The sequence below is a fragment of the Gracilinanus agilis genome, chromosome 2 (assembly GCF_016433145.1).
Source record: "Gracilinanus agilis isolate LMUSP501 chromosome 2, AgileGrace, whole genome shotgun sequence".
In the NCBI taxonomy this organism is placed as follows: Eukaryota; Metazoa; Chordata; class Mammalia; order Didelphimorphia; family Didelphidae; genus Gracilinanus; species Gracilinanus agilis.
In genome coordinates this window covers 356,347,028-356,360,559 of record NC_058131.1, presented here as the reverse complement: position 1 = coordinate 356,360,559, position 13,532 = coordinate 356,347,028, and the positions used below count along the sequence as shown (strand labels likewise).

Genomic DNA, 13,532 nt, shown 5'->3' with positions numbered 1-13,532 from the left:
TTCACATCCAGTACAGTGATAAGCAGCTGTACTGTGCCTGTGAGCTCAGGTTTGCCCCCATCTGTGGCTGTCAGTATTAAGCGATGCTCAGGAACTTCTTCTCGGTCCAGAGGTTTCCTCAATACCAACTCAACCAATTTGTCTTGCTCGCTTTTTGATTTCACATCTAGAATGAAGTAATCATTGGTGCTGAGAGAATAGGTAAGCAAGGCGTTAGTCCCAATATCTGGGTCAGATGCACCCTCTAGCGGAAACCTAGAGTCTGGCAACCTGGATTCGTAAATAAACAGCTTTTGTTCCTTCACTGGGAACACTGGCGGGTTGTCATTAATGTCCTTGATCTCCACCTCCACATGGAAAACCTGCAGCGGTTTGTCCACGATCACCTCCAGGTGGATGCTACAAACAGGACTGCGGCCGCACAGCTCCTCACGGTCTATCCGAGAATTCACAAACAAAATGCCATTCTGTCCGTTTACCTCCAGGTAGTCCCTGCGGCCCTTGGACACCACCCGGAACAGTTTAGACACCAGTTCCCCAACCTCCAGACCCAAGTCCTGGGCGATTCGCCCCACAAACGTACCGTGTTTTGCTTCCTCCAGCACGGAGTAATGGACCTGGCTGCTCCCTACCCTGCAGACTGTACAGAGCATAAATGAAAACAGCAGATGCTGGCTCCCCAGGCCGCCTACTCGGGAAAAAAACATTGCAGATCCTCCGTGGAATTGTTCTAATCAATGAATCATCTTTAGAGAATAAAGGTAAATATTGTTCTCTGATTCTTTTAAATCCATTCTGCAGCATCCGCCATCATTCACACTCTCCAACAAAACAGTTCTTTTTAATGCTTAATGTGAGGTTTGGCCTTCTGGGGGTGGTGGGGAGGGAGAGACTATTTCGTGGTAGGCAGCGACATCATGTGGTCAATACTAAGTGGAACACAGACTTGATTTAGTAATTCTTGTTACTGTATTTGCAATATAAAATAATATCTATCTTCATTTCCCCACACTTGAGCGTCTAGGGGAGCATAATACTACTATTATCACGATTTCATAAAGCAATATTGTCCTTTTCAATGTTTCTACAACGTGAATGTAGAAGTAATTGAATATTTGTTAAGTAGGAAAAAATTCACAACCGCAAATATTAAGTGATTATATGCAAGGCATATACGTATAATTCACTCTTTGAATACCAGGATAAAAGATTAAGTGATCCATCCACAAGAAGGGGTAAACATTATAAGAGATCTCTAACATGCTGTGTTAACATGGCACAATGTGGTAGGGAAGCAGGAAAATTCTAAATGTCCTAGACTATGTGAGGAAAGAAAGAAAATGTCTTTTCATCTTTCTCCATATGATTTTTTTTAAATGTTGCTAACTGAATCGTAATCAGTAAGTATTATGAACTTATTTAATTAAAAGAGTGCATAGAGAAAATGGATATATCTCAGAACACTAGGGAAAAATAAGGGAGGAAAGAAGCAATGTTGAAGGAAATATTTATTTTAAGGTTTTGATTTTCTGAACCTACTGGACCCTATTCTTTTGTCTCTCTCTATTCTTTCTTTTGCTAATATTCCTATGGGTGCAGTTATCTGAATATGTTGATTCTGAAATCTACAACCCAACTATAATGTCTCTCCTGAGCTCTAACCCTACATTTTCAAGTGACTGTTGGATGTCTTCCATCTCTAGTTTTGGCAGAGCATGAAGGATAACTCAAGAACATTCTTTTTGAAGGAGGAAAAGAAGGATCAGAGAAGGGAAAATACTCCTCAAACAGATACAGTGGTGATAACATAAAATTTCAGAAAAGCAGAATTCATTAATCCTTATTTTGCTTTCATTTTCTCTGTGAAGGAGAATGAGCTTTGGACCAGAAAAGACAACATGAAAAATGGTTAGTAGGGTATTAAAATTGAAGATAAATTAGGAAACAATAAGAAACCACCTAAATGCAAATGAATTCAAGTCACCTAGCACTTGAGAATTGAATTGCATGCTATTGAAAGAACTGTAGATTGTGATTATGGAGCCAGTGTCAAAGATCTTTGAAAGATGATAGGGGGCTGGTAGGTAGCTCAGTAGATAGAAAGCCAGATCTAGAGTAAGCACCTGGCTTCAAATGTGAACTCAGAAATTTCCCAGCTGTGTAACCGTGGACAAGTTACTTAAACTCCATTGCCTAGCCCTTACTGCTCTTCTGCCTTGGAAGCAATACAAAGCATTGATTCTAAGCTGGAAAGTAATGGTTTAAAAAGAAAAGGAAGAGAAATGATAAAGTAAGAGAGATGTCACAGAACTGGAGAGTGTTATCCTGGTTTTCAAAAAAATGACAATAGAATGAATTCTATAAAAATATAAATTGTTGAACTTGACTTTAATAACTAGTATTTAGAACATATTATTAAGGAAATTGTGGGTCTGTGTGCAGAAATGAAAGTAACAATTACTTAGAGTCATCATAACGTACAGAATAATTCATATCTATTTTTGACAGGGTTATTAGACTTTAAAACTAGGTCATTTGTATAGACATAGTTTTGTAAAACTTTTGAAATAGCTTCTCCTACTATTCCAGTTGTCTAGGTAAGGTTATAAAGTGGAAGAGGTAACAATACAGTTAGATGAATTCAGAATTGGCTACATTATCAGATATCAACAATATTTATCAATGCCTTGGTATTATTTTGGACTTATTTCTCGAATAGGGAGATTCTTGTCTGTGTATTAGTTAACATTTTCATCAATGATTGTGATAACATTCTCATAAGATTTTCAGATTAAATAGATCTGAAATTATTAGCCAACACATTGTGTAAGAATTATGGTTCTCACCAGATATCTACAGAATAGGAAAATGGACTGACTTATTTATATTAAATCTAATAGAGATTATTGAACAATCTTACACTTGAATTTTTAAAATCAGCTTTACATGGACAAGAAGTGAGAGCCATTAGTAGAAACTGTTTTCATGAAAAAGACCTTGCAGTTCTAGTCAACTCCAAAGAGTCAAAACTGCAGCATGAGAGTAAATAAAGCTAATTAAATTCTAGGCTTCATTTAGAGAACTATCAATAATACTAAAATGAATGTCTATACTCTCCTCTTTGGTTAGAAAACAAAGGGAATAGAGCGTTCAGCTCCCATGGCCATATTTTAGGAAGGAGATTAATAATCCAGAGAGCATCCTGAGGAAAGTGACCATTGGTAATGAACTGGAGACTCTGCAATTTAAGGATTGTTTTAATGAACTAGGAAATTGTAGGCTGCAGAAGAGAAAACTTAAGGGAAAAAATGTAAACTACCTTTAAGTATTTGATGGACTTTCATGGTAAAAAGGAATTAGAATTCTTAGCCTCACAGGAGGTTCCAAAGAGAGAATTAAAAGGTAGGCATTTCTTTTTGTAAGAAAAACTAAAAATTCCAACTATACCAATAGTGGAATAAAATTTTTTGGGAAGTATTGGTTATCCCTCACTACAGATATGAAAATGCATAGTGGATGGCCACTTTTATTGATGATGATCTAGAAGATATTATGGATGAAGAGAACAAGAGTCATACTCCAGGAATAGAATGATATCAAATGATCTTACCTTCAAAAGTCATCAACAATGAAAATACTTTTGAAAAACACTAAGATGTTCTCTGAATAGTACTTCTTAAAGGGGTTCAAGTGTCCACATAAAATAAAGATCTCTCAACACTCTATCCAGTGACCCAAAAGAGATTGACCTAACAGTCCATAAAGGAAAAATGAAAGGATCAAACAACCCTAGACAAGCAGTTTAACAAACAACTCACTATATTAATCATTTTTGAGAGATCTCCAGATGGAAAATGTACTGAGTCTATGAGCTGGGACCAGAACAAAATAGAAATAAGAGAATAGAAAGATATAATGAATTTGTGAAATTGTTCCAAGATTCCAATCTGCTCCCCAACACAAAACCCATCCTCTTAACACTATACTCTCTGAAAAATAAAAAACTGCAGGTTTCATAAAGAACAATAGTGAAATACACCATGATCATCAACAGGCCACACATGCTTACCATGCAAATTAAATTTTTTTTAATTTTTTTTTAATTTTAAACCCTTAACTTCTGTGTATTGACTTATAGGTGGAAGATTGGTAAGGGTAGGCAATGGGGGTCAAGTGACTTGCCCAGGGTCACACAGCTGGGAAGTGTCTGAGGCCGGATTTGAACCTAGGACCTCCTGTCTCTAGGCCTGGCTCTCAATCCACTGAGCTACCCAGCTGCCCCCCAAATTAAATTTTAATACCAGTATGTCATGAAATTGAGACATTTACTCCTTGAAAGGAAAGCTGTGGCCACTCTGAACAGCATACTTAAAAGCAAAGACATTATTTTGCTGACAAACCTACAGTCAAAGGTATGGTTTTTCCTATGACTTCAAGAGTCAGACCATAAGGAAAGCTGAGTACCACAAAACCAATTATTTCAAACTATGCTACTGTAGAAGACTTTGGAGAGTCCCTTAGACAGCAATGAGATTAAATTAGTTAATACTTAAAGAAATTAATTCTGACTATTCACTGAAATGTCAAATACTGAAGTTGAAGCTTAAATACTTTGGCCACATAATGAGAAGACAGGACTTATGGGAAAAGACACAGCTATCGGAAAAGATAGCAAAGAGAAAAGGAGAGAGCAGAGGTTGAGATGGATAGATAGTGTCATGGAAACAATTATCATGAAATTGGACAGACTTTGAGAGATAGTAGAGAGTAGAAGAACCTCGCCTGCAATGGTCCGTGGAGACATTATGAGTCGGACATGACTGAATAACACCACCACCACCACCACCACCACAACAACAACAACATACCATATCAGGAAAATATTACTAAAGAAAAGAGTATGTAATTGTGTAAAAACTAAATGCAATCCAGCTTGAGCAAGAATCACTCTTTTAAAAATATTATTATATTATTAGAATTACAGTTTCTCACAAAGTGAAATTCCTTCAAAGAGAACCATGGGAAGAAAAGCATAGTTGACAGGGTAGAGTTGACATTTTTCCACATTGGCACAAAATTGGCCACAAGGATGAAACTGCAATGGAATTTCTCGAAAACAAGACTCCCCAAATAAAAAGATGGTTTATTCTGCCTCTACTACATTTATAGATCAAAACTCTGGCATCGATTTGTTAACATTGCATTCCTTTGAAAAGTTCCTTTCCTTGGTAACTGTAGTGTTTCCAAATTTGAATTTTATTCTTAAAAATACTTCAACTTACAATTTTGTTAAATCGTTTTCCTGATGGCATAAAGCAACACTGAGCACTGTACCTCCAAAAATATTTATAACTGGATTTTTCAAAGGTAATAGCAGAAGAAAAATACCAATAGCATCTACTTACTCATCAGTCATATGTAACTTCACATGCTTGATGTTCAACAAAAAATTAACGAAGGATAAAAATAACACACCAGAACAAGGGCTTTAGCAATAGATTAGTAAACTTTGCAGTCAGCAGTTATTTATTCTCTTCCTATCAAATTATCTCTCATGACACATCTCATAAATTGGTGGGTTGCTGGTTGTACTCAGTAGTGTGTCTTAAATACTTACCTCCTTTATATTCCTAGTATTTCAAACAGGTATTTATAGTCATTCCTTCCTCCAGCTGCCACAACTACAGACTAGTAGGTACAAACTAAGGACAGTAACAACTCTCTTTCATTAATATACTTATCTTGACCATATTTTCTTGGATTAAGAATAATCTCATACTATACTTATGAGTTGGGTGGCCATAAAATTGATCCAATTATCTGGGAAATGTTTTTTTTAAAAACTTTCTTTAAAAAGAGAGGCTGAGAGAATCTTTAACCACATTCACTACTAATCATCCTATGTTCCCACTTCTCCCCATGCAAAACAGACAAGGGCCCAGATTTTTTAAAATATTGTGTCCATAAGGAAGAAGCTTTTGTAAAACTAAAATATTTATTCAGTCATGTGTATAGCATCTATGTGATTTCAAGAATAAATGTGCCCACAATATTATAAACACTTAGAATCTACTGAAAAATTAAATCATGTTGTTTTCTTTCATCCTAATAGTTAATATCTTATAGGCAGAGAGTGAGCTTTTCCCATTCTGAAATGTTTAAAGTTCTTAAATGAAGACACATTACAGTAAAATATTTTCCTTTAACTACTAAAGGCAAAAAAAAAAATGAAAAGCACTTAAATTTTTGTAAAGCATACTGAGAATTAGTTAGAGTTCAAATCTGAGAGATCCATTACCATTGATAAAGAAAATGTTATTATAGAAATGCTAATGTTTTGAGGAATGAATGAGGAATCCCTGATCAAGTGAGTTTCCCTAATGCACTTGAGACAATTATAGGATATAAGGAATAAGTAACAAAAACCATGATCTCTTAAAATCTTACTCTCTTCAGACTGTAAATGGTTGCATTCCGGCAAAGTATGAAACCTTGAGTGGTTACATATGCTAAGTGACCCACTTGAAGATTAGAAAGCATATGAATCTGGGAGTGGCCCATTCACATCTTGTAAAAGGTTCTGTACTCCATTTGCTGGAATCATAGGGCAATTAGCCATTGTTTGATGAAGTATAGGCCACACCTCAAGTGACCTCCAGAAGCAAATGCTGAGAAGACAGTCATCTCTGGCACTTAAAACTGGAGAAACTCAGGCAAAGAAGGTAGTCATGTCTGGCAACTTAAATGGGAACTAGCTATGGAGGTAGCAACCAACTCAAGAGGAAATTACTCTTTTCTTTTGCACTTCTCTTCCAAAAATGAAGCAGAGGGAAAGAATTTCTCCCTCTTCCTTTCCTTCATGGTATTTCAAAACAGGGCAACTTGTCCAGTAGGAGACACCATGACCAACATAGAATTGGATCCAAAGATATCATATAGAATTATGTTGTACTACAGAAAAGAGTAAGCCCAAGGAGCTCACCTGAGTGACCTGGCCAAGAAATTATACACCTACATAAAGCAATAAGAGGATACAATGATTAGATGAAAGATTTCAGAGCCCATAAAAGTTAGGGATTTGAGTTGTTTTGGTAAAAAATGATCCATATGTTTTGTGCTTCCCTACCAGTGTACTCAATGTTTATGTCTACATTTTCCTCTGGCACTGTGTATATTTGAGAGAGAGTTTGTCCCAAGTTTATGGGAATGGAGGTTCATGACTATTATTTATGCTGTTCTGATAATTAAAGGTGAACTAGTGAAGGAATGTGAGCTATAATTTATAGGAATGTGATTCTATAGAGTTCTTTGAACACGGACAAGTCAGTCTTCCAGGGTACATAACCTCTGAGATGTCTTAACCTTGAAATTTATCTTTTCCAAAGCATTTTTTGGCTCATTTTCCTTGTTGCTCCCTGCTTCCTCTCTCTCTTTCTCTCTCTGCAATAATTCCCTTTCCCTCTCTTCTCCTTCTCTTTTCTCCCCTTCTTCCTCATTCTCTCCATCTCTTTTTCTCTAACTCTCTCTTTCCCTGTTTCTATCTTTCTGTTTGTGAGTGTGTCTCTATCAATAATTATCAAGCTCTCAAGTGAAATTTGAAAGTCTTCATGCTCTACAAAGAATGCTGGTGTATAAATTTCACTATGATCTTTCTGGTTTCCGTGTTATGAGTACATCCAGGCAAGATAACCAAACATCCCATAGAGTTAAGGAAGACTAAGCAAAGTTGTCAATTGATAGATCATCTACCCCAAAAAAAAGTTCAGAAAAATATCCTGAGGATTTCTAACATCAGATGCATGCTATAAATTCCTTTAGTCAAAGTCACATGAAAATGAAAATAGCCATGTGCACAAAAGAACAAGTGATAAAGAGGCATTGCCAAGTTATCATATAACAACTGAATTACTTTGTTTAACAAAGAATAAAACTTTGCTACTTTTATCTAAGGTCCTAAAGAGACTCCACTTCAGGAATAACGAGCTCATGATCTAGAAAAGAATGCTAATAAAGCTACTTTAATTTGTTCAGCAAAAAATTCCACAAGTGAAAATAATTTATTATCTGACAGGATCCTCCTTTAAAACTGAATAAGAAGGGAGAATACATAGTAGTAATTCTAAGGCAGAAAATAAGGGCATAAAAAAACTGAATGAATATTAAATGTTCTTGCTACCAGGAAGGCTTTTGATTCATCTCAGTTACTCTTTTGAAAAGCTATGTGTACACCAAAAATCTATTTTCTCTATCAAAATTATGAATACCATTAAAATGTTCATTTAGGAACCTAGAACTTGACAAACTTTAAAGTCCTACATACATAAACTATTATTCATTATAAACAAATGAAAATATGAATGTTACTCAATGTTCCAAAATATTAAATAAGTAAAATGAAGAGGAATTAGCTGTTTGAACTCCCAGGGAAATTTTTCAGAAATAACAGTTTATTTTAAGGAGGGGTGGAAAAGGAGTACTAAATGAAGTAAATGGAGTCAAAAAATGTAAGTAAAATTTTGAGAAAAATAACTCCTATGATCAAACATAAAATTGAATAATCAATAAGAATCCCTAAAACCCACCTTGGCAGAATGATCCTGCCCCATTGCCTGCTGATCGACACTGTCTGTTGGGCCAGAACATGGAGGGAAGTTGGGGCTGAAGGCCATAAGATCAATTTTGGCACCTCCCTCACCAGAGAAAGCTTTCTGCCTCCTCTGCTGGGAATAGGACCAGCTTCCAACCTCACTGGAACACACCAACGTAGGCTTCCCAGGACCATACACAGCCTGTGAGGGTACCGAACACTGTAGCGCTACATAGAGCAGCAGACTCAGTACCAACAGGCTGGACACTGAGCAGATGGCAATTATGAGATAAACATTCACGTCCAGTGCCACTGCCGCCTTCCCTGCACTTGCCATTGACCTGGACACTCCAGGGGAAGCCTTTAGTGCCTTCTGGCTCTCCACGAGAGATATGCTGACAGTGGCAGTGGCTGACAGAGGGGGCTCCCCGTGATCTTTTACCAGTACCAGCAGCATTTGTCTTGGCCCATCCAATTCCTCCATGACCCGTGTAGTGCTGATCTCTCCTGTGTACAGGCCCACGCGGAAAGGTATATGTGCAACGCCCACTTCTGGCAGCAGTTCATAAGATAACCATGCATTATAACCAGAATCCGCATCCACAGCTCGAATCTTCGCCACCACATGGCCCACAGCCACCGATTGTGATACCATCTCGGTCACTGGGTTAACACCAGAGTGAGGTGGCAGCACGATTGGAGCATTGTCGTTCTCGTCCAGCACGAACACCTGCAGGCTCACATTGCTGCTTAGAGGAGGGAATCCCGCATCGTGGGCGCTCACCTGGAACTGCAACAGTTCCAGATCTTCGTGATCCAGGGGCTGCAGGGTGTACACTTTCCCGCTTTCCGAGTGCACAGACACGTAGCTTGACAGTGGACGATCCCCCACCCGCCTCTCCACTAGCGAGTAAGACACTATCGCATTCTCCAGAGCGTCAGGATCAGATGCAGACACCGTGAAGATGTGACTTCCAGGTGGGTTGTTCTCCTTTACAAACACAGTGTATAATGGCTGCTCGAAGGCAGGCGCATTGTCGTTCACGTCCGCAATAGCCACGGACACGCTGGCTGTAGCCAAAAGCACTGGCGACCCGCCATCCCTCGCAGTCACTACCAAATCATAGGCCGGCACGCTCTCGCGGTCAACAGGACTGCCCAGCACCAGAGAAAAGTAATTTCTGAAAGTGGACACCAGAGTGAAAGGTCCGGGGGGCGACAGTGAACAAGTTACCTGTCCATTGGTACCTGAATCTTTGTCAGATACGCTAATGAGAGCTATAACTGTCCCTGTTGGAGAGTCTTCTGGGACCGGTAGCGATAGCGACTTCACTGCCACTTGGGGAGCGTTGTCATTGGTATCCATTACTTCAACCAGGATCGTGCAGTGACCCACCATCTTGGGCATTCCTTTATCGGTTGCCTCTGCCTGGATTTCGTATGATTTACTTTCTTCGAAATCTATTTGTCCAATTACTCTGACGTCTCCATTTATTTGATCTATTGAGAACTTGGACAATATATTTGAGGAGACATCTCTCGCAAATGAGTAGATTATTTGACTGTTTATTCCTTCATCCATATCTGAAGCACTTACTTTCATTACCAAAGTTCCATTTAACGAATTTTCTGCTAATTTAACTTTATAGATTTTTTTCTCAAATTTTGGGGCGTTATCATTCGCATCTAATACTGTAATCTGCAGCTGAACTGTACCAGTAAGCTCTGGTTTGCCCCCATCAGTGGCTGTAAGAAGTAAATGAAGTTCGGGAGTTTCCTCTCTGTCTAGAAGGTTTTTTAATACTAGTCCAAGAGGTTTAATTTGTTCATCATTGTTTTGCATATCCAAAGTGAAATAATCATTAGGACTTAGCCTGTAGGTGAGTTCAGAATTCACTCCGATATCTGCATCCGATGCGCCCTCTAGTGGAAACAGTGAATCAAGTACCCTAGATTCTGGAATAAACAGATTCTTTTCCCTAAAGGAGAACATGGGCGGATTGTCATTAATGTCCTTGATCTCCACCTCCACATGGAAAACCTGCAGTGGCTTGTCCACAATCACCTCCAAGTGAATGCTACAAACTGGGTTCCGGTCGCACAGTTCCTCACGATCGATGCGAGAATTCACAAACAAAATGCCGTTCTGCACATTTACTTCCAGGTAGTCCCTGCGATCTGGAGATACCATCCGAAACAACCTCGACACCAGCTCCCCGACCTCCAGACCCAAGTCCTGCGCGATTCGCCCCACAAACGTACCGTGTTTCGCTTCCTCCATCACCGAGTAATGGACCTGACCGCTCCCTAACTCGTAGACTGCGTAAAAGAGAAGCCAATGCAAAAGCTGCCGAAGCCTGTGGCCGCCTCGCTGGGAAAATTCCATTGCAAATCTTTGCTTCCGGAATTGTCATCTATTTATGAATCGAAATATACATCATCTTTGCGAATTCTCTGTGAATCTTTAAATCCAATTTTTTTTTTCCTGTTTCTCGCCCTTTCCGTTTTCTCTGAAGCAGCTTATGAATGAGCTTTCTACACTGGGGAGAATGTTTTCCCTTTGTTTAAAAACCCACCTTGCGGTGAATGGCGACATCATGTGGCTCAATTTGTAAGTACTACCCGATTAATTCGCCGCAGGTTTTCTTTCTTCAGTCTTCTTCGGGTTTCTATTCTCTCTTTTCATTGTCTTTAAAATATCTTGTTTATTTTATATATCTTCCAGAACTCTTGAAATTATTGTTTCTTCTTACAATGTTATTTTTATATAAATTCCAAGAAAATATTAACATTTCTTCTCATATCTTTGGTCTCTAATGAAATTTCATAACATACATATAAGATTATAGATATTTTTCATTCTTAATTCTGGGAAATAATTAATGTATTGTAGTACTGTATCAGCTTCCATTACTTTTTGCATTCCTTTCATCTGCTATCAATTTTTAGCTATTTGCAGGAAAAAATGTCTTGCCTTGGCAGATCTGAGGTTTCACCACTATTTCCTTAACTCCAGGCCTTCCTGAACTTCCCTTTAGCTCTAGGGTGCTATTATTGTTTGTTTTTTTTTTTTAAATAAAAGCCCCCTTCCTTCCCTATGTTGCCTTTGCTAGACTTTAAAAAATTCTTCCCTTTCTATAAATCTTGTCAATGTTATTGAGACATCGTAGCTGGAAGGGAGAAGCTTCATTTTTCCTATGCTTATGCCTCACATGGGAAGTAAGATTCTCATTTTCATACTAAGGACAATTAATTTAGAGGTTATAATGCACTTCATTCTTCTTCTACATCTTCAAACAAAAAAAACCATGTCATTTCAATTTGAAATTTATATAAAATCTTATTTAGTACCAGTTGAACAATAACAGTTTTTTAAAAGGTATCTTAGCCTAACACAATAATCATGGAACCAAATTTTTGACATCTGAATTCCTCTAAAAATTCTCATCTATTTGAGCTGAGAAAATTAAAGATTGTCCTAGTCCCTTCTTCTCTTGTACCTGTGGTTTCATTGGTTAGAATTCTTGATAAGTAAATCCCCTCTACCAAAGAAATTATTCCATGCTCTGCAGCTTACAGTCTTACAATCTAAGTCCTGAAAAATTAAGTGATTTGTCCTGTATTACACAAATTGCATCCCTTAGCTTAATTTAGCCTCATAATAATCCTGTGAGCAATACAATTTTTCCATATTACACATGAGGTAATTGAGGACAAGAGATTGAGGAATTTATATAAGAGCCCAGAACTAGTAATTATGAGGCTCAACTTGCAGTCAATTCTTCTCATTCCTTATCCAGTGCTCTCTCCTCTAAATTGCATCATTGATTCACTGTAATCCTTACCATCTATTCCTTTAGTAGCAAACCCTTTGGCCAAACAGAAAATATGTGGTCCCAGTGTCTTGAACCTGCCCAATGATGTGCATTTTTATTTTAAACTGTATTTTCAATACTTTCCTTTAAAAATTCATATACTTCTAAATGAAGTAATATATTTTCATAATATCTGTTCAATTATGGAATTTTGGGTGCTCAATGAACTAAAAAACGTTTATATGAGTGGCTACAGGGAAGGCTTGTACTAGTGATATAGAAACTGTTTTTAAATGGTATCCAATGGATTTATTGCCTGATTCAAATGAATTGCCAAACTTGTGAGAAATGAGAGATCTGGGACCCTGAACAGGCTACGTATAGCTACAAACTCCTCTGCTTAACCATGTTAATTCTCAATTGCTACTTTCCCAGTACCCACTGCTGAGTCCCAACATAATAACCATCTGAATCTAGGTCAGTTATCCACTTTCTAAACTTATAATTAGACATTAGATCTAATGTTTTCAGATAAAAATATTTAGTGCTGTAATCTGCTGCATCATAACCTGTCACCATGCATAACTCTTTTCTCAATTCAGCCTGTAATTCACACAAGAGAATTGCGTGAGAATTAGAGAAAACTCTATACAAATATTCAAGCAACTACTCTTGGTCATATAGGGTACTAAAAAAAGTAGAAGCTTAATAAATCCTCACTGAATGTAACAAAAATTTATTTTTAACATCATTCATACTTTTTAATATATATAATAGAATTGATGTCTTAACAGTTGGAAATGTACCATTAAGTTTTATACTTAATTTCATTACAATCTGATGTATCCTAATTCCAACTATTTGTAATTCTAGTTTCTAGTCCAATCTATTCTTTTTATCCTTAACTACATGTGATATAAGCAAGGATCTCTTTCTTACTGTGAGATATGTTCTAGAAGTGAAGCTGCCCATCCTCTACAACTAGAATCCCAGTCCACACAAGTTTTTCACAAAGAATTCACCCAAATTGCTGATGGTCTTCTTTGATTTCTCCCAACAGCTAAAACATACCCATGGAGCACTCTAACTATCCATCAGTTGTTCATTTCTCTTGTCACATGACATCCATT

At 37.6% G+C, this 13,532-nt stretch overlaps 2 protein-coding genes across 2 annotated transcripts in view; both read right to left on the bottom strand.

Moving 5' to 3' along the window:
* The window catches only part of LOC123233776 (protocadherin alpha-8-like), a 35,163-nt gene extending 34,456 nt beyond the window's left edge, over nucleotides 1-707 (bottom strand). Inside the window, exon 1 of the mRNA XM_044659827.1 lies at nucleotides 6-707. Coding sequence (XP_044515762.1) covers nucleotides 6-707 — 702 coding nt within the window. The remainder of the gene's footprint in view (nucleotides 1-5) is intronic.
* Nucleotides 708-7,323: 6,616 nt separating this feature from the next.
* LOC123233775 (protocadherin alpha-3-like) lies at nucleotides 7,324-10,973 on the bottom strand. Its single transcript, XM_044659826.1, has 2 exons — nucleotides 8,624-10,973; nucleotides 7,324-7,436 (listed from the first exon to the last, which is right to left on the bottom strand). Exons 1-2 carry the CDS (start codon nucleotides 10,971-10,973, stop codon nucleotides 7,324-7,326), a joined length of 2,463 nt encoding a protein of 820 aa, XP_044515761.1.
* Between the last annotated feature and the right edge of the window lie 2,559 nt (nucleotides 10,974-13,532).

What these genes read in the sequence shown, in the direction of transcription:
- LOC123233775 (XM_044659826.1), bottom strand. Translation starts at nt 10,973, where the DNA reads ATGGAATTTTCCCAGCGAGGCGGCCACAGGCTTCGGCAGCTTTTGCAT. An exon ending in ATGTTCTGGCCCAACAGACA is followed by an intron (nt 7,437 to 8,623) that starts GTGTCGATCAGC and finishes TATTGCAGAGAG; the next exon opens with AGAAAGAGAGAGAGGAAGCA.